General features: G+C 34.2%; 1 protein-coding gene across 1 annotated transcript in view; it reads left to right on the top strand.

Moving 5' to 3' along the window:
* The window catches only part of PTPRN2 (protein tyrosine phosphatase receptor type N2), a 1,447,381-nt gene that overhangs the window by 1,336,900 nt on the left and 85,381 nt on the right, over positions 1-25,100 (top strand). Inside the window, exon 15 of the mRNA XM_031937732.1 lies at positions 11,473-11,620. Within this exon, the coding sequence (XP_031793592.1) occupies positions 11,473-11,620 (148 nt within the window). The remainder of the gene's footprint in view (positions 1-11,472; positions 11,621-25,100) is intronic.

Below are 25,100 nucleotides of genomic sequence, written 5' to 3'. Positions count from 1 at the left end.
ATTAATTCTACCTTATTCCTCATGCAGGCCGGAACATTGATCACCATCGATGAGGATAGTGTCCCATACCAATTGGCTTTATAATAAAATAAAATATTAAGTAAAATGAACAATCAGGCAGCTAGGTGGCACAATGAATAGAGCCAGAACTGAGTTCAAATTCAGTCTCAGATACTCACTAGCTGTGTGATTCTAAACAAGTCATTCAATCCTGTTTGCTTCAGTTTTCTCATCTGCAAAGTGAACTAGAGAAGGAAATGGCAGATTCCATTCAAGAAAACCCCAAATTGGGTCACATAGAGTCAAACACAACTGAAAACAACTGAACAGTAACAAGTATGAGCAAATTCATTTAAGGTAATACATTGTGGTATAATGTAGTGTCAGGGAGAACTGGCTTCCAATTCATCACTAACCCTTCTGGCTTGGTGACCACAGGCAAGTCACTTAGTCTCTCTGAGTCTGACAACTCACTAAGACTAATTATTTATTTAGTTATAAATGGGATGTGAACTGTACTGGAAGAGGAATCTCACACACCTAGGAAATCACAGGTTCTATTGTGACATTTAGCACTGCAATAAAAACTTCACATAGTCACTGATGGTTGTCAAAATTCTAACAAAAATCCTGTTTCGTTGGGAAATTAAGGTAAAAGTCCACCAGAATGACACTGAGAAAGCTGAAACTTCTTCAAGGAATCACTAGTGTTGCTTTGAAATGTTAAAACAAACAAACAAACAAACAAAAAACAAACAAACAAACAAAAAAAGTTGTTTGCTTGTCTCTCCTCAAGATTTAAAATTTTCCAGTGCTTAGTAAGAAGCTCTTACTATGTACCCACAGACTATCTGGAACTCTGTTTGGTCACTCCCAACTAGAAATGATTCAACCCAAAGTAGAAGTGACTCTGTTCTTTGAGATAATCAACAGTGTAGCCAGAAAACAAAACAGAAAATACACATGAGATACAGTAACAAGAACTAGGCAATCTTACATATACCTGATTTCTGTAGCATGGTACAGTTATTTTTCCCTGCAAAAATTAGCTGGTGAAGCCAAGTATGCTGGCACAGAGTTAACCCTCTCTTCAAATTTCTTTCCCTTCCTTCTTAAAGAATGTTTAAATAAAACAAAACAAAATAAGCACCCTATGTCAGTATTCTCTTTGGACACAGTTTGAAGCTATGCTTCCTACTTTATAAGGTCTAAGTCAAGTTCTGCCATTTCTGTGCCATTTTGTCCAACCTTTACCCAGAAATCTCCACTTCCTCCTCCAAATTCACATAACCCTTCTTCTCAAGTTGATAGGGATAGAATGTGATAGAATGGAAAGAAATATGGGCTTCAGTTACAAGAGATAGGTTGCAACTCGGTCTCTGCCACTAAATTTTCCACGTGGTATAGGAGAAAATCACTTCTCAGAACTTGAGTTTTGTCACCCATAAGATGAGAAGAGAATAACATTTGCAGAGAATTATTCAAGGGAAGGAATTCTGTAACAGTAAAGAAATAAAGAGAAGGAGGAGCAACAGAAGGATCAGCCAGACAGAACAAAGGGCAAAACATCATGCTGAGTTTCTCTTGCTGCCCCTCACCCAAAGATAAAAGCTCCTATAAATTCACTCAGAACATTAATCTCATGTGAAATGGGAATCAGCATATGCACCCTTCTCTCCCAAGACTGAATCTCCTAAAAAAAATTTCTTCTTGAATCTATGTATGCAAGGTCTTAATTAGCTTGAATTTCCTGGTGAAACTTTCCCTTGTTCTCTTCCTTCTCCACTTTAGCCAGACTACTCAATGCTGAACAAGGAGCCTCAACTTACTTATCTCTAAGATGAGGGACTTAGACTAGATGGCTTCTGAGATCCCCTTCAGCTCTAGACCTATGATCTTACAATCTTATGATATCTGACCAGGATATCCCTCTGCATGGAGATCAGGATCTTGCTCCATAACCTCTGGATGTTCTAGCATCCATCTATGGAGCCTTCATGGGGCACTCTGATATGATGTAAATTGGTCTTCTTCACCGTGAATCTGGAATGTAAAAACTATTTTACTGAATCAGGCGAGTCATCTACTTATCCACCCATCCAATCTATCATCCACCCATCCATCCCAGTGTTCTGTGACAGTGATGCTAGAAATATTTTGTTGGGGACCATGATGGTTAGTTCAAAGCATTAGGAATATGTATGCATACAATATACTCCCACCTATATTCTAAAACTGTTTTAATAATCACTTTGTAATTATCATATATAATTGTAGGTAAATGCTACAAATCAAATCAACAGATAATTATTGAGTGTTATCACCTTGTACAAACTCCTGGGGGCACCAACATTTTAAAATGTGGTACTCAATTCATTAAATAATATTTCTCATAGGATCCAAAATATGGCTCATGGGAAACTCAGAGGCCATCCAGTTCAACCTTCTCATTTTGCAGATGAGAAAAAAGCCCAGGTTCCTATAGATGATGTCATAGGTGACATTTGAACCCAGGTCTCCTGAATGTAGACCAGATGCTCTTTACTCAGTGCTTTTCTTTCACATAATTTCCTTGGCCTTTTGTCCTTCAAGCTTCAATTCCATTCACTTTGTATTTATTGAGAATGTGTTTTCAAATAGCTTCCTCAGGCTGCTAACAGTCTCATTAAAGAGACAAAATAGATGCACAGGAAAGAACCCAGAAGAACCAATTAATACCAAAGAGCTTTCCCACTCCACTTGTACTTGCATTTGGGGATTTGGAGATCACGAACCCATTCCCTTAATGAATTCTTAGACTTTGATACGATTGGCAGCAGCATTAATAAACATTGATTAAAGTTATTACTAAATATCCATTAGTAATAAGCATTTATTACCAAAGAAAAATTATATTTCCTCCTTAGTAATTTCTTTGCTAAGAATCTGACATTGTATCTATGTAAGATAATTTTTCACTTGCTGAGAATATATAAGGGTAGGGACTATGGACTGGATCTGTGATTATATACAATATATAGTATAGTAGACTCCCAGGTAAGGCAATTCATTCCAGTGCAGATTAGTACTTTTTCTAGAATTTAAAGGATTAAAGAAAAATTGTTTTGAGTATTAACAAGTTGAGTAATAAGTCTGAGGCCATTATGTCTTAAACTATCGTAAAGGCTGGCTCTCCATCTACTATATCACCCAGCCTTTAGGGAAATGAAGAGGGAAAGGGAGAGGGAGAGAGGGAGAGAGAGAGAGAGAGAGAGAGAGAGAGGTAGAAGGAGGGAGAGAGGGTGGTGGTGGTGGGTGTATACATATATATATATATATATGTAATGTATAATGAAGAGACATGTAAAAAGTTACAATATAAGGTTGCTAAATGAGAGATAAGAGAAATAATTATTATAGAATAAGGAGAGATCAGGTATTGTGGTATAGAAAGACCTCACAGAGGAAACAAGAGATTGAGTTGGTCTTCACAGATGCATAGGGACTTAGATAAAAGAAGTATAAAAAGCCTTGACTGAAAAATATAATATATTCCCTCTTAGTCCTGATGGTGTTTTTTTTTTTTAAGATGAAATAACCTAATCCCAATCTATACCATCCCTTTGTAGATCTCAGTTAATTCTTCACTTTTTTTGAAAAGACATCTCATGGATTGTTAATGGATTTCATAGTTAAGAAGGCTTAGTTCCCATCCTGACCTTTGACATTTGTTAACTATATGACCATGGAAAAATCGTTTTCCCTCTCTGATCTTCAGTTTCCCTGTCTGTAAAATGGAAAAACTAATATATAGCTTCCTGTTGTGAGGTTTAAATGAGATAATTTATATGTGGCACTTTACAAATTCCCAAGCACTATATAATTGCCAGTTGTTGTGCCTTTCTTGATTAAGCAGCATGGAGTCTTATGGCAAAGGCACATGACATACATACCATAGCTGGGGGATCATCTTCTTGGTTGCCTGTTCTTGAGAGTTGCTGGTTTTTTATGGAATGTTCATGGAAGAAGCCAAATATTATGAATTTTATTATAATCTATCCAGTTATGATAAAAATATAACAATGGTAAAATGAATAGAGCTTCACTCCCAGGGGCTCCAGGTTTTGGGGGGAGGTACAGTTCCCACATAGAAATCTGAGTCCACTGTCTACATATGGTCTTCTGTCATACTGATAATTCCCCATTCCCTCACCCACACTAGGGAGGTGTCTTCTGGGGCACATTTTTACCTTCAATTCTATGAAAATACTGGACTATCTTAGGGATCAGCCACCTCTTTCTCAAAACAGTTTCACTACTAGTTGGATTTTTCTGATGATACTTATCCCATAACTCTTACTTCTGGAAGTCTGCTCTCTATCATCTCTGTTTTTTTTTTTTCCTAAGGAGGGAAAAAATTGCTAAGTAGTTGGGAAGTCCAGAAAGGACCTTTAGTATCTGAAGGTTTATACCTATTATAACTATGCCTCTGCCCTCATTTTTTGTTTTATTTCTATAGTTTTTTCTAGATGTCCACATCTTGATTAAATGATAATTATCATCAACCCAAAACTGTATTTATTTATATGCTCATATACTCTAATTATTTAACAGAATTATCACATTATAGTTATGAAATATGTCAAAAGGAAGGTGTTTAGCTTGCTAATAAGAAAAATACCATACAATGTATGAAGAGAGGCACTTGAAATTTTTTTTACCTAATTATGTTAATTTTCTAAGGTGCTACAAAAGGTGAGTTTATAATAAATTTAGTTTTCTAAATCTCCTAAATTCACTTCACCTTATCTCCCAAGGGTTTTAAAAGAAGAAATCTACTGAAACTGAGCGGTCTCAGTACTTTTAGGAAAATATATTTATAGTATAGTTATCACTGCTATTAATGTACTTTTAAATTCTCCCCATGACCCCTGTGCTACATGGACCACATGAAAAATACCCTCTCTGGTCTTGAGGAAACTTCAGCCGTTGTCTGGGGTGCAAAATGCCTTAATCCAAACACCATGAAAGAGGAAGGGCTGTGAAAATATAGATGGAGGAAATTAAATCATTTTAATATAATAAATGACATTTCATAAAAATGCTAATCGACAAATATGGAGCAGATCAAATTGAAAGGAGCAGAGTAGGATAAGCAACAAGCCTGCCGGTGCCATACATGCTGAGAGAATGAAAATTTTATCTGAATTTTAATATAATAAATTATATCTTTAGATTATTTAATTCTTATTGGAGAAAATAATATTGAAATCCACCTTCCTTAGATGCCCCTGCCCTTCTCCAAGACAACACTTGCTTATTAGATTCTGGTTTGTCTTTCTTGCAACATATTTGAAAATTCAAGTATACTTGCAGGATAATTTCACTTCACATAGTTAAGATAAATGTGGAAATTTAAATGACTGCTGCTTATAGGAATTAAGATAATATCCAATCCCCCTTTCACAGACTATATTTGAGATTAGATTAAACCTGCCATGGTTCATCATTTTAGAATTGCTCATGTCATAGTGAATGGAATGTATTCATTCATGATGGATTTGGTAAAGGAAGCGTTTTTTTTTTTCCCAAAATAAGAGTTTGACCTAAAAAAAAAGATGTTTTGCTTCCAATAGTTCTGGCTTCATTTAACAAAATGGTGTGTTAACAGAAACTGGGAATAATAACCAGCAAAATACAGTGAAACTGAAAATAGTAACTAGTGAGTTCAATCAGTAGAGTTAAGGTAGAGAAGTTAATGTTTTCATAAAATGTAAATGTTGAGTTACACAAAAACTTTTTTTCTCATATTGGGACAACCACAATGTAAAAATAATCATTTGATATATAATCAATAATTGTCTATCACCTATATTCCTGCCAAGTAATAACAACAATAGTAATTCATATTTATGTCACCCTCCAAAATTTGTAAAAAGTGATTTGGGTTTCTAATGTTAAAGCATTCGGGGTATTTAGAATTTGCCCCCTGCTCCCTTGCCTTTACTATAATACATGATTGTTTAAATCATTTGAATGAGAATCAATAATTCTAATTCTTTCAGTTAAAAGGAAGAAGATCATTAAGCTTCACTATCCACCTGCCATTGCATCCTAAAATCCTCTGGAGCTTACCATCCACTGTTTCTCAACCCCCTTAAGACTTTTAGGTCTTTCTACCCACTCCAGAGATGTACCATTTTATGTATTGTCTCCCAAAACTTTTTGAGATCAGGGAATATATTGTTTTTCTGATTTCTATTCTCAATGTTAAGCATGTGTTAATGCTTAATTTTTTTTTTCATTCATTTCAAAACAGATAGGCTTCCATAAAGCAAACAGAATCTGTTTATTTGAAGTGAGGCGACAGAATTCAGGGATTGAAAAGAGAAAAGTTTTTTTTTTTTCACACTATTTAGTTTCTTTGAATTTGTTCATTTGAAAACAACTGGTATAGTCCTATTATGGAACTAGAATGTTATAATTCTAATATTCAGGTGCAGGAGAAAGGAGAATCAAGATAGACAATCTAAGAAAATAATTCCACATTTAGTTGCTTCTTACTCCTATGTATCCTAAAAATAATTAATTCCACAAAACCTTATAAATGCTTATTCTGTGCATAATATTGCTAGGTTCTGGCAAAGATATAAATATTTTTAAAAAGCACTAGTATGGTAATGTACATAAAAACAAATAACTGCAATATCACACAGGTATAATAAACATCATATAAATGTGTTACAGAATTGTAAAATAAAAAGATATTTACCTTCCATCTGCCATCAGGAAGGCTTTAAAGAGAAAAAGGCATGAGTTGGTTTTAAAGGATGTATTGGAATATAACAGATAAAAGAGAAGAAAGTTGTTCCAAGTATGCAAAAGCTTGCAGAAGATATGCAAAGCAAATGGAAGCCAATGGACTCATGACCTGTTTGGGGGTGAGAAACAGAAGTCTAGTTTGGACTCCTGGAGCATGAAAAGTGGTAAGAAAGAAGTGATCAGGATAGGAAGGCCTAGGATGCCAGGCAAATAAGTTTATATTTCATTTAGTAGTCATTTACTCTGTTGAGTACTGGCAGTATCTGGGGGTAATGGAAAATTTTTACAAGTTATTAATCAATCCTTGTCCAAGAAAGCTTCTGATCACAAATAATTAAAAAAACTAAAAAACACATCTAAGATTCACCATCTTCTCTTCAAAAACTATTATAAGTTCTGTCATGAAATTGTCTCACTGGTTAGACACTTAGGAAAGGTGTTAATAAGTAGCAAATTGCCCAAATCTCAATAAGGAGGAAGAAATTCAGAGGACTCAGATAATCCACAGAAATAGCAATCTATCATTTAACCAACGAGAGCTTGTTAAGTGTGTTCCAGAGGCTGTACTAAGCATTAATTATTTAGGGGAAAAGCCAAAATAGTCTTGCCCCCAAGGGGGTCTCCATTCTAACAGGAGAGACCATATTTACTTAAATAGTTTCATGTAAGATGTATACAGAGGAGAGGAAGGTACTTTTAGAGAAGAAAGCATGAGTAGTTGGGTACTGGAAGAGAATTCCTGCAGAAAGTATGTTTCCAACTGAGTTTGTAAGGAAACCCCAGGGATCCTTAAAGATAGAGATGAGGATCTGGGTTATCCTGTACATGGGAAACAGCTTGTATGAAGTCACAGAGATGAGAGATGAAGGATCTGGTTTAGAGAGCATGGAAGAGAGTGATATCTTAGAGGACTAGAAAGACAGCAATTTGTGAAAAGCTCTAAATGCCAAATAGAGGATTTTATCTTTGCTATGGTATATGCTGTCACAACTGAATAAAAATGCCAAAGGAGTTGATGATATAAAAAGTCCCATCCTAAATGTACTAGGGAGTCAAGGGAGTTTCCAGAATGGGGAAGGTGACATGATTAAGTTCTTTACTTCAGAAAAGTCACTTTACCATGTGAAGTAAGAATTAACAGAGAGAGAGATTTGAGGCAAAAACAAAAACAAAAACAAAAAAAACTGATTCACAAGATTCTTGCAGTAATCCAAAATGGAGAGGGGATGGAATTGAAATAGGGTAATGACTATGTGAATGGAGAAAAGGCGATGTATTTGAGAAATGTTGTGGAGAAAAAAATATGACAACATCTGACAAGTGATTAAATTTTGGGGTGAATGAGAATGGAGAGTTGAGGATTACCCTAAGGTTGTAAGCTTCAGGGACTGGGAGAATCATAACCCAATGGAGAAGTTCTTTATATTAAAGAGGAAGGGTTTTTTGGTGGTGGTGGTTCTACATTTTTTTTTCCTCGACATTTCTTGTTGTTTCTTTGAGAGGAGACAAGGAATGAGTTCTATTCTGTATTTCTCAAGTTTGAAATGCTTACTAAATATTTGAGAGGTAAAGGCCAAAGTCTCTCTACCCCCTTCCTTATAAGATTTCCAGCACTAGATTAATTTTTTCTTTCTTTTTTTTGGATTACATTTTTCAAAACCTCTCATAGAAGAGATCATAGGTTCTGTGCAGATTGGAATAAGTACATTTGGGAAGAGGGGGAGCACGAATTTTCATTTTATTGTGTGAATGTATCACAAAAATATATGAACAAAAAAAGTCTGAGTAGCAGAGCATTCGTCCCAAGAAGAATAACATTTCCTTTGGGGCCAGTGATGCAGGCATGTTTTGTACTTTGAAATGCTTTCCCTTAAAAGAATGGTTGTTTCCCTACTGAACAGATCGATAAGAGAAAAGTGGATTGTGCTTGTAGGCACAGTAGTCTTTGTTGATGGCAAAATGTTCAGAGGGCTTTTGTTTCCTTTTCCCTACATCTGATTTTTTACTTCTGATAGTCAAGAAACCAGAAAAATTAAGATAGGAACAGCCGAGGGTCAAAATATTTGGCTCTTTTTTTAAATGCTTCAAACTGTTAAACATTTTGCACAAGTCACAGCAGCCAAGTATCTTCAATGTCTCACGCCCAATAGATTTAGAAAAATGTGCCAATTAAAAGAAAAACGACTTCTGCACAAACCGAAAATGGGAAAGAAGGGAAGCCCCATGAGGAGAATGGTCAAAGCTACCTAGAATATTAATTAAGATATATGATGACTGTTGTTTTCATGTGAGCAGTCATTGGGCAGTAAACAGATTCCCAAACACCTGCCTAATCCCAGTACTCTCCTATGGGGCATAATGGCTGGGTTCATTTTTCCATTGTCTGTGTAAATTCCTTAATAGCGTCTGAGGAATGGTCCTAGGGCCATCAGGATAATTAGTAGAAGCTGAGATGATGAATTAAGGAACAGTATGCACATTTCTTTTTTATTGACAAATAAATGCTTCCTTTGGAAAAGTGACAAACCCAAGACGTGGACATTTGTGAAGCTTGCAGACTGAGCCATGTAGTCAAATCTTTCTCTTTATGATGACCAACTTAAAGGCTTGAAACCTACGTCAGAATTTTGCATAAAGGATATGGTGATCTCTGCTCTCTGTGAGATGTTTTAAAGTGCCTAGCTGATGTGGTAGTTTGGTCAAATAAGGGATTTTTACAGTCAACAATATGAATCTTTATGATTTTTTTTTTGAGGGAAACATTTCCAGGGAATCACTTACAAGGTAGTAGCTATTAGGCAACTTGTAGTTCTTTTAAAAAGAAAAAAAGAAAATGAAAGGTTTCCTGCAAAGCCTTTATGTGTAAAGATGCTATATACTGGCTTTTCTTGCCCCTTTGGGGTTTATTAGGAGAAATGCTGCTTAGTTGAAATGTTGCTATTTGTCTCTGACTCCCAGGTCTTTTTATATAGATAATTGTTTCAAGCTATTATTTAATCCCTCTTTTATTTTGATGCAGACTTTTTTAAATACATAAAAACATACATATACACATGCAAATAATTATAGTTGACAATAAAGGATAAGTTGCTTTTTTAACGTGGAACATTTGTATGTGAATTTAGAGAAGAGTAAGAAATAATAATGATAATAAACAATGGCTATCATAGCATATTATATATATGGATGGATGGATCTGTATATGTGTGTGTGTTGATTTAAGGTTTGCAGAATACTTCACAAGTATTATCTAATTTTATTCTCACCGTAGTCCTGGGAGATACTACTAGTATCCACATTTCTCAAATGAAGAAAATAAAACAAAGATTGAGAAATTTGCCCAAGATCTACAGTTGATAAATATTTAGGGTGGGGTTTGAAGTCAGATCTTTTTGATTCTAAGACCAGTGTTCTATCCACTGCAATATCTAACTGCCTCTCTAATACTATTTTATGTTACTTTATCAAGGGCAGCATATATATATATATATATATATATATATATATATAAATAAAACACTAGGTCTAGAGTCAGAAAAAGCTAAGTTAAAAATCCGACCTTAGACACTTTTTAATTATATGACCCTGAGCAAGTCATTTAATACTACTTTATTTCCGCATCTGTAAAGTGGATTGGAGAATAAATGTCAAACCACTCCAGCATCTTTGCCAAGAAAATACCAAATGGAAGACTCAGATAAGACTGAAATGATTGCACTACAACAACATTCCATTATCAATCAGCATAGACTAATGATCAGTATATTAGTCCACCAAGTATTTTCTGGAGAATAAAAACCAATTTTTCCATGCTGACATTTAGAATTCTTCATAGCTTTTCAGCTTGTCCAGTCAGTTTTTAATCTCTGATTGAGCTGCTACACTAAAATACCCAAGCTTATTTATGATAGAATAGTAGAGTAGAATGAGCAATTAACTTAGAACAGAGGGTTCTGGGTTCAAATCACAAATATATAGCTTAATACATGTGTGACCTTGGACAAGCCACCTGGCTCTACTGACTCTCCATTTGTCTCTTGTCAAATGAGGGGGTGAATCACATGTCTTGAAAGGTTCTTTTCAGTTCCAAATTTATGCTCCTTTGATCCTCTGATCCTTCTTACCAGTGATCCAAATCTTAGCCCAGCTTTCAAGACCCAGCTCAAATCCTGCCTTAGGGAATTCAGGGAGACCTTCCCTGACCACTTAAGCCCACATTAATCTCCCCTTTCTCTGAACTATTTTAACCCTTATTATCTATGCTGCTCGTTTAGCACTTAATCATATACTGCCTTACATAATTAACTTCTTCATGTCTGTATATCTTGTCTATAGAAGAAAATCCTAAAGGAAAAAAGACCTCAGCCTATATTACTTTTGGATTCTCTCCCACTCCTTCTCTCCTACCAGCTGAACCATCTTGTAGATCCTTGAATGATGTTCCATAACTGAAAGAAGTGTAGAAAATTTACCTGAGTTTGATATATTTGATTTTCATCTGTGATTTTCATAGCAAACTTTGGGCAAGGCGATATATGTCATTCAGATGGCTAAATGGGTTCTGGGCTTTGGCTCTAATGTGTCGATACTGTTTACCCCTACTATACCTGCAAAGTCCCACCAACCTTAATAGAGAAGCCCCTTCCTGATTCCTGTATCTTGTCATTTCAGTCCTACATGGAAGATCATTTGAAGAATAAGAATCGACTGGAGAAAGAGTGGGAAGCACTCTGTGCTTACCAAGCTGAGCCAAACACATCTCTGGTAGCCCAGAAGAAAGAGAATGTGCAGAAGAATCGTTCTCCTACTGTGTTGACATGTATGTATGATATCACATGAATTATTGATGTTTTATTTTTATGAAACTTTTATTGGTCAAAGACAGCAATGAGGCTGGGTGATATGGTAAGCAATCACAGAGCATAGTATAGTAGATCTAGAGTCATAAAGATAGGAGTTCAAATCCTGTCTCAGATACTAGCTGTGTGATGCTAGGCAAGTCTCTTTTTCTTCTCTTTTTCTCAATTTCCTCATCTGGAAAAACACTGATAACTGTAGCAGCTTCCTTCTTGGACTATTGTGAGGATCAGAAGAGATAACATATATAAACCACTTTGAAGACCTTAAAGGCTATTATTATTATGAATATCCATATACTGGAGTTATAAATGCTTTGGCTTCTTTTCCGTTTCCTGTATTGTAGGTGAACAACAGTATTGGGGAAGATAGGCAAACAGGAAGACAGGTAGATGAACAGATAGAAAGAAAGAATTGTAGGATTACAATCCTTGCAAACTGCAGCAAAGCAATATTCACAGATTCATCAAATGTGGTAGAATACTCATTTCATCAACTTCTGTTTTATTTGTGAAAAGTGTGGTTCTGCTACACAGAATCTGAATGCAGCATGTGAATCAATACTCATTGGGGTTTCATATGAATAAGCAATAATAATGGTCATTCAGTACCGGGAGCTCTGCCTCAGCTTTTGTAGGGCCAATCCCATGCCCATCCAATATAAAAGCCCCAGCAGTTTGTAATTAGGGGGCCATTCACTAGATATTGAAGTCCAGTGAAGGAGTCCCCATAGGCTCTCTTGCTAACAGTATTTGGTATTTTCTGGTACCTTAGATGCTAGCTGTCCTTAACTGTGAAGCTTGCAATGAACTGGAAGCCTGAAGGTGATCAGCATTTATGCCTCAAAAAAGCTACCTCTTTTTGTTTTAAAGGCAGCAACTTGGGAGAGTGATAGACTCTGTGAACTTAAATTTCAAATAGCACAGATCAGTGTAGTACTTTTTTTTCTTACAGAATCAATCCATTGACCATAGCATACATTAGTGGTGGAGCTTTTTTGGGGGGAGCATGTTTCCCCATAAGAAGCTTTGTAAAAATAACTCTGAAAATAAAAACTAGTAATGATGCAAGATACTTTATGTCTCTGAGTCCATTTTCTCTTCTGTAAAATGGGAATGGTAGTTGTCATATTTCCAGACTCACACTCTTAAATTAAATATTTTATGTAATTTTATTAGGCACTGCCAACACTAGGCTCCAAAATGCTGCCTACAGAACAAAGGCCAATTTTACAAGCTAACTTTTTAAGTTTTCCATAACTGTGACCTTACTTGTGAGGCGATATGGCATAATAGGTAGCAAAAAGCACTGGTTTGGGATTCAGAGAACTTGGATTCAAATCCCACTTGAATCATTTATTGTGACCTGGTTTCCTCATCTACACAACATGGTCTCTAAGTTCTCCTCTAGCTTCAAATATATAATCCTATAATTCTAATTCCCATTTTTATAGTAGTGCCTGAAATGAAACAGTCTTGTTATGAGGAAAAATCATTGATGTTAAGTGTTTTATAAACTATAAAGTATTATTTACAATCATCCTTAGTTCTTTTTATTGAGATCACATAAACAACACAGAAAGACATCAATCATCAAATATTTATTGAACGCTTATTTTGTATGAAACTCATGAGGACTGAAAGAATAGGATATAATCTTTGTACACAAGAACCTTACAGTCTAGCTAAAGGAAAGAAGCTCTAACTACACAAAAAGTCAAATAAATGGAACAAGAGATTGGACTCTTAAGAAGAATACAATAAAAATATCAACTATATAGGCCACATGTAGCCCTCAACACTCCCAAGTGCAGTCAGAGCCACATTAAAATATAATTGGGAAAAAGTTAACAAAATAAATAAAAATATAATAGAACATAGATAAATGTTTCATGTGGCTTGCTAGGTCAATATCTGAATTCACATTACTGTTCTACAAATTAACATGCTACATTGTTTGGAAAAGTAAGAATAGGTTGAGTCCACCAGAAGTTTTAAAGAGAACAGGATTAGAAAGGACTGGCTTTCTGTTTTTTGTCACATAAACTAAACAAAAGTCTTTATAAATGAAATTGTGGCCATGTTGGTCCACTCATTCCTTCTTACAAATTTCCCCAAAAGTCTCATTGCCCAAGTCCAGTTTATATCCCTTGATAAAGATATTGCAAACAGCATACCAGGTGAATGGTGCTGCTCAGACTATTGGTGACTTAGCCAAATTCCTGTAGGGATAATTATAACCTCCTTTTCTTGAGTCCCGTCTACAATTTGTCTGGATGTAATCATCTTTATTGTTTAGGATCAAAAAGAACTAGCTCTGTAATGAAGTTGTAGAATGTTGAAGAGTTTTACCCTACAGGTGGTTATACTTCACTGAAAACTTGTACTGATTTTATTACAAATAAGAGGAAGGGTGTACTTAATACAAGTTATAATTGTAATTAGTACACTCCACCTTCTCAGCTTCCACATTTTTAAGAAGTACTACGATTATGATTCCATATTCCAAAGCTAGAAACTAGAACTCAACTATGAGTCTGTTCCATTTCCTATAACCAATATTTTATGAAGCCCTTTTGTCTTTCTTGGAAAAGTCTCAGCTTTGTCCCTCTTACCCATTTGTTATCATTACTCTAGCCCAGAACCTTGTTTTTTGTTGTTCAGTCATTTTAGTCATGTCCAACTCTTTGTGATTGCATTTGGGATTTTCTTGGCACAGATACTGGAGTAGTTTGTGATTTCCTTCAACAATTCATTTTATAGATGAATAAACTGAGGCAAACAGAGTTAAATGAATTGCCCAGCGTCATATAGCTAGTAAGTTTTTGAGATCAAATTTGAATTCAAGTCTTCAAGACACTAAGCTAAGTGCTGTCTCTCTATTGTCCCACCTGACTGCCCTAAGACCTCATTACCGCCCACAGAGATAACTCCAAATGCCTCCTAACTAGTTTCTCTGACTGTAATTTCCTATTTAATACTACCAGACTAGTGTTTCTAAAATATTGCTTTTATTATGTTATTTTATTGCTAAAGCACTCACCCTAGCTCCCTGTAGTTTACTACATCAAATAAACATGTAATTCATCCTTTTAAAATCTTTAGAATATATGTGTATGAATTGCAAAATAATGTGTATATTTATATACATATGTATGTTTTTTCTTATGTGTATCTGTTCTGAATTATCATTACACAGTAGAATTTAGTGTTGGATCTTTGGGATCTCATCAAAAGAATTCTATTTACAAAACTGTTTAAGTATTTCATTATAAGACAGTTTCACCTAGAAAGAATTTCTACACCATATACTCCCAAGGTTAGTGTTAAAGTCAGATCTGAACTAAGAATTCCTAACTTGGGATTTATGGACTTGTTTTTTTATTTTTATTTTTTTAATATTCACTCAAATAATTTTTATTATCTTTTGCCTTGCTATACAGTAACAACCAAGATTCAAACTAACTTTGTTGGATGGCTTAGACCATTTTAATTGGTTTTTTTAATATTTTTTATTAAAGCTTTTTATTTACAAAACATATGCATGGGTATTTTTTTCAACATTGACCCTTACAAAACTTTTTGTTCCAAATGTTCCCCTCCTTCCACTCCCTCCCCTAACTGGCAGGTAGATGGAGTTGTTTTGTAAAAAGATATTGTGATGGGGACAACTAGATGGCTCTGTAAACAGAGCTGAGATCAAATCCAGCCTCAGACACTTAATACTTACTAGTTAGTAAATATGATCTTGGGCAAGTCAACCCCAATTGCCTCACCAAAATATAAATGTATATGTATATGTGTGTGTATATATGTATGTATGTATGTATGTATGTATGAATATATATAGTGGTAACTGAAGTTCAGCATAATTGGTTCTTCTGTAATCTTTTATTTGAGGCATTTTAAAAATTACTCAGAAAAGAAGATCCATAGACATGACCAGAACTCAAAAGGATCTGTAACCCAATAAAATCTGTAAAATGCCCTTGGTTTAAGCATTCTTACTAGAAGTCTTATAGTTGGCTTCTGTGTTATATATAGCACACACTAAGTTAACCCTTTGATGGAAAGTTGACCTTGGCTTCTTGAAGACTGCCATTTAGATTAGAAACTCTCAAAGATTCCACCAGACTGAAGAAGCAGACTGAATCTGCTTCCTGAGAACTAGTCTACCTGAAGTTAAAAAACCTCATCATCAGTGTCCACTCTGTAATAAATGCTTAGGTCATAGTTATCCATGAATCAATCAAAAATACAAAGTGGTTTAGAGTCTTTTGTAGCACCCAGCTGTTTCTACAGTGATGGTGGCAAAGGAGCAGGAAAGGGAGCAGAGGATGTGAAGAGTCACAAAATTTTTGGATCATCTAAACATTTCAAATTAGTTCTTAGTTCTCTAAATGGGAGGTTCATGTTCAATGCCTAGTGAGTATTCATTCTTATAAAAATCAGAAGAAAGTGATTAAAAGGAAGAATTTCTTAGAAGTTCTCCTTGAAGATGCAAATATGGAATTAAGGAAGTCTGTTTTATCTCATACACCCACAGGTAAAAAGAAACATCATTTTGTGAGATATTTCATTATCTCATAGTGTAGTTTTGAAGATAAATATCTTGGGGTAAAAAAATCGTGAAAATGTTTTTAAGCTTAATCACCAAAATCTGTTGTAGAGAATAAAAAGAAATTCTACAAAGAACTTAATAAGTTGATCTTCCAAATTAAATCAACATATAGTTTAATACAATGCAAAGGTGAGAATAGGTAAGAATTGCTAGAAATAGATGAGAAAATATGGATCAGTAATTGATAAACTAATTGATTCTATATCAGAATAGTTCAAGAAAAGAATCAGAACATTGTAGATATAATACTAAATAATGACTAAATAATAAATAATATCAAAATGAATACTATTCATTATAATATTAATTAATATATTATATATATAATATATATAGTCATAATAAATAATGACTAAATAATAATATATATTATATAATATATATTAATATAATTAATATAATAATAAAAATGAAATTCATCATATCTTAATACAAGAAATGACTTCTAATTGTTGGAGTATTAAATAAGTATCTTAGGCAGAATTTGAATTCAGGACTTTCTTTTTCCAGACCTTGTATAGTATGTATACCATTTAGCTATTACAATAAGCAAATACTTGACTTATTTACTAGGCAGAGATATTGTGGCCAAAAGTGACATTAGTTTAGATTATAAAGTTATTTGTAAAATTTAATTGAGAAGAATGCTGGAAGAGCAGTCTTACTTAATAAAACAGAAATGTGAAACAGTTTCAAACTAGCTTAAAGCTTAAAGAAAGCTTTGTGAAACTCCCAACTAAGCAAAGAAAGACCAAAGGCATTTAAGTATGAAAATGAAAGTGGTCAATACAGAGACAAAAAATTAAAAGATCAGCAAAGACTTTTATACTGAGCTTTTTTCACCATCAAGGACAGTAAAGTCCTTACTCTTAGACGATGGCTTTACAATTCTAGGTGTGCCTATAAAAGAATATAGAGATGGCATTAAGGAGAACCAAGATGGGGAAAGAAGCTGAATAGGACCAAGAAAACAAAGAGGATATCTAAAAAGGAGGCAATTCAGTTATCAGAGTTGAGGAATAGATTCATTAAGTATCTAAAGAAAAGAAATAAATCAAAAACATGTTAAAAATAAACTTCAAACCTTATTAATTACAAAAAAAAAGGTGACCAAGAGATAATTATTGATTATTGACTTGCTTGCCTACTTTCCCATCTTTATAAATTTCTATGAGAATAACATACACATATATGGATATAAATGTAAAGATATGTGTATATCATATCAAGAGTATCCTTAAAGAGAGTACCAGTATGGAATAAACAGGTTTAGAACACTGCATCTTTATCCTCATACAATTGACTGAAAAATGTAGAGAACATAACCTCCCTACTATGCTCAATTTAAAAAAAAAATTTCTGTGCTCAGTTTTGATGGATTACAAGAAAGCTCTTATTTCAGTAAAGCAAAAGGGTGCTTTGCAGGCTCTTTTCCAATGAGGTGTCTTCCATGCATATATCAAAATTTATTTAAGATTCCTTGAAAGATATAACATCAGCGATAATCTTGTTCACTCATTCTATGATCATTAATGTCAAGTAAGGCAAAAAATAGAAGTCTTATATTGAGCAATTGTTTTTGCAACTGTCATGGAAAAAATTGAGAACAGTCCAATTAAACAGAGATTTCCCATGTAGAGTATGCTCCTTCAAATATTCCTATTTGCAAAAGGCATGTTGCTTATTACATAAAGCCCCAGAACATTGCAAACCCTCTTAGAAGAACTGTAATGATTCAAAAGATTTCAGCTTAACAACATACACAGGAGAAAAAGAGTCAGTCAACAAGCAGTTATTAAATGCCAACCATGTTCCAGGCATTGTGCTAAGTTTTGAGGAGTTGAAGAAATGCAAATGATGAACTGTGATCCCAAAAAGCTCACGTTCTAATGAGAAAGACAATTTGAAAACAAGAGAGGCACATGCCAAATAGGCTACAACACATTCTAAATAGAGAAGTGCAAATAAGAACCAGAATAATGGATGCCATTGATGTTTGATCAAAAAACAAGATTGATTGGTTATGAAGTGAAAGTAGTAACCAGGGGGCAGGCTTTTTGTTCATCTGATAACTTTGAAGTTAGGAAAAAGAAGGGAAGATTTCTTGGATATTAGTTGGATCCTCTGTGGCAGACTTGGAGGAGGATATAGATGAGAGTCCACAGAATGGGCAGACATTGGTTGGCTGAGAGGTACATCATTAGAAGAAATATTCACATCAATGACACCACAGATCTATTTAATTATGTGGATTAACTATAGCATCATTTATGAACAATATCTCTGAATCATTTGCCTTGTAGGGACACAGATCTGTTACTTGGACTCATAAAATAGATTAAAGACAAGGAATTTTTTAATAGCTTAATTTAGTCATTTTAAAGATAAATATAAAATGGTGCACATATCTCTCAAACAGTTCATGTGAAACTCTAATCAATAAGACTAATAGAGTATGAAGTTTGAAGAGAGTGAGAGATCACCTCATTGCCTTTGATGAGTTCAAGTCATCTAACCCAATTGAAGTACATCCTAAGACAACTGAAAGAAATGGTTGATGTGATGACTGAGTCATTATTAATGATCTTTAAAAGATCATGGAAAATGGAAGACCTAGTCACAGTTTAGAAAAGGGAGAAATGTCTTATTTATTTTTGGAAGAGAATGGAGAATAAAGAATATAAGCCAGTATGCATGACTTCAATTATGTTCCAAATTCCAAATAATGTTCCAAAAACATTATTAAAATGATATTTAATGAATACCTGGAAAAGTAAACTGTAGTCCCAAAGACCTAACATGAGTTTGCCAAGAACAGGTCATGCCATCCTAAGTTTGTTGCCTTTCTTGATGGGCTTACTAAACTGGAAGATTAAAAAAGTGAAATAGAAAAAGTTTATTTAAATTTTAGCAAAGCATTTGATCAACTTCTTGTGCTATTCTTATAGAAAATAAGGTACTATGTGATTCGATAGTACTGCAGCATGTTAGATTCAGAACTGGTTAAATGGTTGAACCTAAAGAATTGTGATTAATGATTGATGTCAACTTGGAAGGAAATCTTCAATGTGTTTAGAAGGAAAAAAATCATTAACAAAACTATTTTCAAGATCAAGCTACAGTGGTAGGAAAGAGAGATCCAAGGATGAAATTCAGAATTGGACTTCTCTACCCAAAATGTCAATTAATAGAAAGTGTTTTATATATACAAAGGAATAAAATACTATCAATTAAGTCAATTTATAGTTTGCAGAAAGGCCAGGGACAATTCATCTTCAAAGAAAAAAAATATCAAAGAGGGTGCAACTGTACTTCCTTAAACTATTTCATATTCTTTTTATCACTAAGGTCTTACATAGTTAAGACAAAGAGCCTCTTAGCATTTTGACTTCATAAGGCCACCTGCTGCCTCCCCAAGGTAATACTGGCTATCCAATTAAGAATTAGACCTTTTTATATATTTATCAAAATGAACACTTCAGAAATTTGTCCTTGATTTGGTGCTGCTTGATATTTTTATCTGTTACTTAGATAAAGGCATAGATTTTATGGTTATCAGAAATGTAGATGACACAGACATGAGGATAACAAATATATCATATGACAGAACTAGAATTCAACAAGATCTCAAGAGTATAGAGTATTAAGCTGAATCTTACATTTGATAAATGTAAACCCTCACAGTTTCACAAAATCAACTTCCCAAATATAAAATGGGGGAGGCAGTGCTATGCAAAAATTCACACATGAATTCAACATGAATCAACTGTATGATATAGCAACCAAGACCTGGAATAAGTTTAGTGGAAGCAGAAAGGAGGGGAAAAGGAAGAAAAGGGGAAATGCTAGCTGCTTTCAACTATTTGAAAGGATGTCATGTGTTCTGCCTTATCCAAGAAGTTAGAAATAGGATCAGTGCATGTAAGTTGTTAAAAATTAATTTAGGTTTATTATTAGACAAAACATCCTAATAAGTAGAGCTATATAAAAGTAAAATGAGTTGCCTTGAAAAGTATCCTTCACTTGAAGTCTTAAAGCAAAGGTAGAATGTGCATTTTTCAAGTGTATTTTAGAAGGTGTCTCTTTTGGGGGGAGGCATAAATGGTATAGATTAGTATAGATTGGACTAGATGGCCTCTGAGGTCTCTCAAAATCCTGAAATCCTGTCATTCTGTGATAACAGATTTAGCACTGGTTCAGTTCAGTGTTTTTTCAGTCATGTCCAATTCTTCAAAACTTCCATTTGAGGTTTTCTTGGCAAAGATACAGAGTAGTTTGCCATTTCCTCCTCCAGTATCTCCTTAAGCTGAAGATTATTAGCAAAATCCAGCAGTAAAGTTCTTAAACCTGATGATTTACTGTTTTTTAATTCAAAATTTTTAATTCAGCAAGAATTTGGAGGAGGAAACATGACTCAGTAGAAAAGCTGTGCCCTTGGAGGCATGAGACTTGAGTTCTAACCCCAGTTCTGCCTTGTAGTACTATAGGACCTTACTCAATCAACCAATATACATTAATTAATGACCTATTTATCAGGTGCTCTACTAGATTTTGGGTTCAAATTCACAGAATGAAACAGTCCCTAATCTCATGGAGATTCTCTAGGCCTTTTATTTCCTCAATTGTGAAATGAGAGAATTGTATCAGATGAACTCAAAGTCCTTTTTATGTCCAAATCCATGAACCTAATTAGTGGCTACTGTTAGCAGAATCCTTTGAGAGATACTTGGAGAAGATACAAAGGTTAACTCTGACACCATCTCTGAATTCATTAGACTTTTGCACACTAGTAGGGAAATTTATTATGGATCCTGATAATTATGTTTACTATTTCATTGAATGATAATTTCTTTGACATGACTATTCCAATCAGACAATTCTTTTTTAAAATTTGTGCCTTAGTAGATCATCTTCATAAATTTCTATTGCTAAAAATTTGTCACTTAGATGGCAAACTTCTTTTGAGGAGCCTCTGTTCTTAGTGAAAATTGCCCTTGAGTAACAACACCACCAATCATTGTCATCATATTTATATATCACTTTAAGGTTTACAAACACTTAAAAGCACAACAGCCCTTTAAAATAAATGTGTGTTTTACAGAAAAAGAAACAGAGGCATAGAGACCATAAATAACTTATCCAGGATCCAATGAAAGCTTGTCCAATTCAACTAAGATCACCCTTAATGACCAAAAATCTTTTAATTGTTAAATCCAGGAGACTGTTTCTCAGTTCTCATCTCAATGATTGCTCTAGTATTTTATATAGTCTAACTCTGCTCTCTTTCTAGTTACTTGTGACTGCTGCTCTCTCCTACTCCCTAGATACATACTACTTCCAAGTCTTCTCTGTTTTATATTTATCTATCTCTCATCCACTAAATATGGGCATTCCCCAAGGCTCTGTCCTGGATCCTTTTATTATATATCTCCATGCTCTCAGTGATCTCTTCTGTTCCCATACATTCAGTTTTCATCTCTATGCAAATAACTACCAAATCTACATATCCAGCTTTAAGCTTGTTCTTCTCTCTCTTTCCCCTTTTCTTTTTTGTTCCATATGTACTGAAATTCCACTAGTTAGAAATTCATTTGTGGATAGTAAGCATCTTTTAAAACTGCAAATACTTTTGGGATGATTAGAGACAGTTAGACATACACATAGAAATGTGAATTAATCTAATCAACTTTTTTTCTTCCTAACACCTTTTTTCAGGTCAGCTTCACTGAGGAAATGGGAATTGTGACTTGGAGTATAAGGTGATGGTCACTTGAAAGCATAGGATACTTGAGAAATTGGAAAACCCAGAGTGAAATGCTGTGCTGTTATATAGGGGGAAGAGTGCCAGAATAACCAGAGGAGAGTGGTATGTGCAGAAAGGCACACTGGAAATTGGAAAGAGAAAGGGAAGGATGCCAGATAAGCTTTCATATATTTTTCAAAATTTCTACTGGAATCAATTCTGTTTTTTAAAAAAAGTCTTTCCCTTCTTTTTTCTCCTTTACTTTAATATATCACATAGTTCCTATTAGTGCAAAGGGCTAGTAAAATTTAACTCTTATTTCAGCCTTCTCTAGAGTCCTACAATGATGTACTGCCATGATGATTATGATTAACCTGGTTTCTCAAAGGCCATATGACAGAAGGCAAGCTCTCACTGATTCACTAGGATAGAAAGGCTTTTGAGTATAAACTCAACAAACACTGGAATTTGAAGACTAGAAAAATCTAAGTTGAGAGAGGCTTCCCCCTATAGTGGCCCCAAGGTGATTATTGGTTTTTGTCCATAGCATCCCTTGAAGACCATCTATTATTAACTCCTGAAGTAGTGGGAATCTTCATCCAAGAAAAGAATATTCAGAAGTTTTGTTGCTTTACAGTTTTAATAGATTCATATGGATTAATTTGAAATCCTGTCATTTTAAGCATTTTTTCACATTTCTACAGAGAAATGAATTCCAAGGTTCAAATAACTGAATTGCTAAGGATCCTTTTAGAAGTCAATAATTAAAGATTGTCAATACTTGCTTTACCTAAGCCTGTATAAAGGCTATATTAGAGCAGCTAGGAGGAACAGCAGATAGAATACTTTGTCTGGAGTCAAGAAGACTTCTCTTTCCAAGTTAAATGTGGCCTCGAAACTTATTAGCTATGTGACCCTAGACAAGTCACTTAACGTTGGTTGCCTCAGTTTCCTCATTTGTAAAATGACCTGGGGAAGGAAATGGCAAATCCTTCCAGTGTCTTTGCCAAGAAAATCCCAAAAGGTGTCACAGAGTCAGACATGATGGAAAAATGCCTGAACAAAAAAGAGCAGCTTCTTTTGGATGAATCACTCACTTTAAAAACTTTTTTTCTGACTTTAAGCAGATTAGTATAATAAAAAGAACTCTGAGTGGAGATATATAGTTCCAGGTCTTCCATAACTGGCTATATAATCTTGAGCAAATCAGATAATCTCTTTAGGTCTCAGTTTCTACATTTGTAAATCTAGGTTGATTTCTAAAGTTCCTTCTGATTCTCAGCATTATATGACTTTTGACTCTTTGTTTATAAGTTGAAATCGCTTCTTTCTTTTGTTTCTGAGTGATACAAAGAAATCTTGATTCATTTTTAAAATCATAAATATTGGTAGTTTCCCAACAACTAATAATTAAGAAATAGTTTAAGGACCCTTAATCACATTTTCTGTTACATTTTGAGTGAAAGTCATGCTTAAGACATGTTATAGACTGAACTCTTTTAAGTCAGTCAGTCAGTACACATCATCACTGCAGCTCCCATTTCTGTCCTCCTTACTTTAGTCCCTTAAAATTATTAATTTCTTTCAGGATTCAGGTCAAGGGCCAGCTTCTAAATTAAGCCTTCCTTGAATATCTCCCTAGTATCTCCTTCCCTTCTCAATATGTAATTGTATCTACAGTATTTTTATTATATTTATTTTGTTTCTAGCTTTATGTACAAATATCTCTGATTGAATACAGAGCATCCCAAAAGTATTGTCTGTATTCCAAGAGCCTAGTACATAGTAGGTGTTAGTAAAGACTTGTCGATTGATGGTATCTTGTTTGTTCCTTTATTTTTACTCAAGGAAGTTTACCTTATATAATACTTAAGAACATTACCAATTTGACAATGTCATACAATTTTTTCTTCAGGTACCCTATGAGAATGCAATTTTATTGTATACAAGCTGTCCCAAAAGTATTAGTGTAGATTTAAGCTTTAATAACTTTCAAACAGTAAATTCTACAAACTTATTTTAAAATGTCATTTGAAAATTTATTTATAATTCTTTTATATTTATTTAATATTGTTATTTTGAAGAGTATTTTAATATAACATGACATTATGTGTTGCTTGTATGACAGTTTCTGGATGACGCTTTCACAGACAAGGTAGAGGTCTTCTTGTTTGGCCACTTGGTCACTTGATCCATTTCCATTGGACCTTTCTCATAGGGTCATGTCAAAACTGTCGTGTATGCACCAAAACCTTTTTTTGTTGGATAAGCAATGACTTAAAATGCAATCCATTCATTCACTTAAAAGTAACTGATAGAAGTTTTCACACAGTTTAAAAGTCAACTATAATAATGAATAGCATGATAATGGTTATATTTAATTTTAATAAATAATATCAGTATTTTAATATTTTTAAGTGGTGGGAGTATTTTCTAAGTTTATAACATCTATACTTGTAAGGTTATTAAAGCTTAAAACTCAAGACTTTTGAGACACCCCATGTAAGGGGTAGGAAATAGAGATTAGACCTGTGGTTTCACTGCTATAGGGAACTCCTGGTTGAGGAAACACTTCACTTTTGCAGACTGGCACCTTCATTACTATTTAGCTTTAGGGAATTACTAAGAGTATCAGTTCTTAAACTGCTTGGCTTCAAGACCCTTCAAAGAGCTTTTAGTTACATAGGTTATATCCATCAGCATTATCATAATAGAAATTTTAAAATCATAATATTGTCTTGAAAAAAAGAATTTTGACTTTGTGGACCTTCTGAAAGGGGCTCAGAGATTCATAAGGGATCCCTGGACCAGACTTTGAGAATTGCTGACCTAGACCCCTGAAAGGTTAAATGTCCTTCTGAATATATTAGAGGAAGGACAGAAATCTAGGTCTTCATAAATTTGAGGCTGGCTCTCTATTCACAATGCTTCTTGACATATATAATACTAATTTTCATAGTTGATTTTTTGTAACACCTTATGGATTGCAAAGTATTCTACATGTATTATGATCTTATGAGACAGGTACAATGATTATGCCTATTTTCCAGATGAAGAAACTGAGATATGGAAAGACTAA

This window comes from Sarcophilus harrisii, chromosome 5 (assembly GCF_902635505.1).
Source record: "Sarcophilus harrisii chromosome 5, mSarHar1.11, whole genome shotgun sequence".
Classification (NCBI taxonomy): Eukaryota; Metazoa; Chordata; class Mammalia; order Dasyuromorphia; family Dasyuridae; genus Sarcophilus; species Sarcophilus harrisii.
Note: the sequence above shows the minus strand (reverse complement) of the source record. Positions and strands in the feature narration are given on the sequence as shown.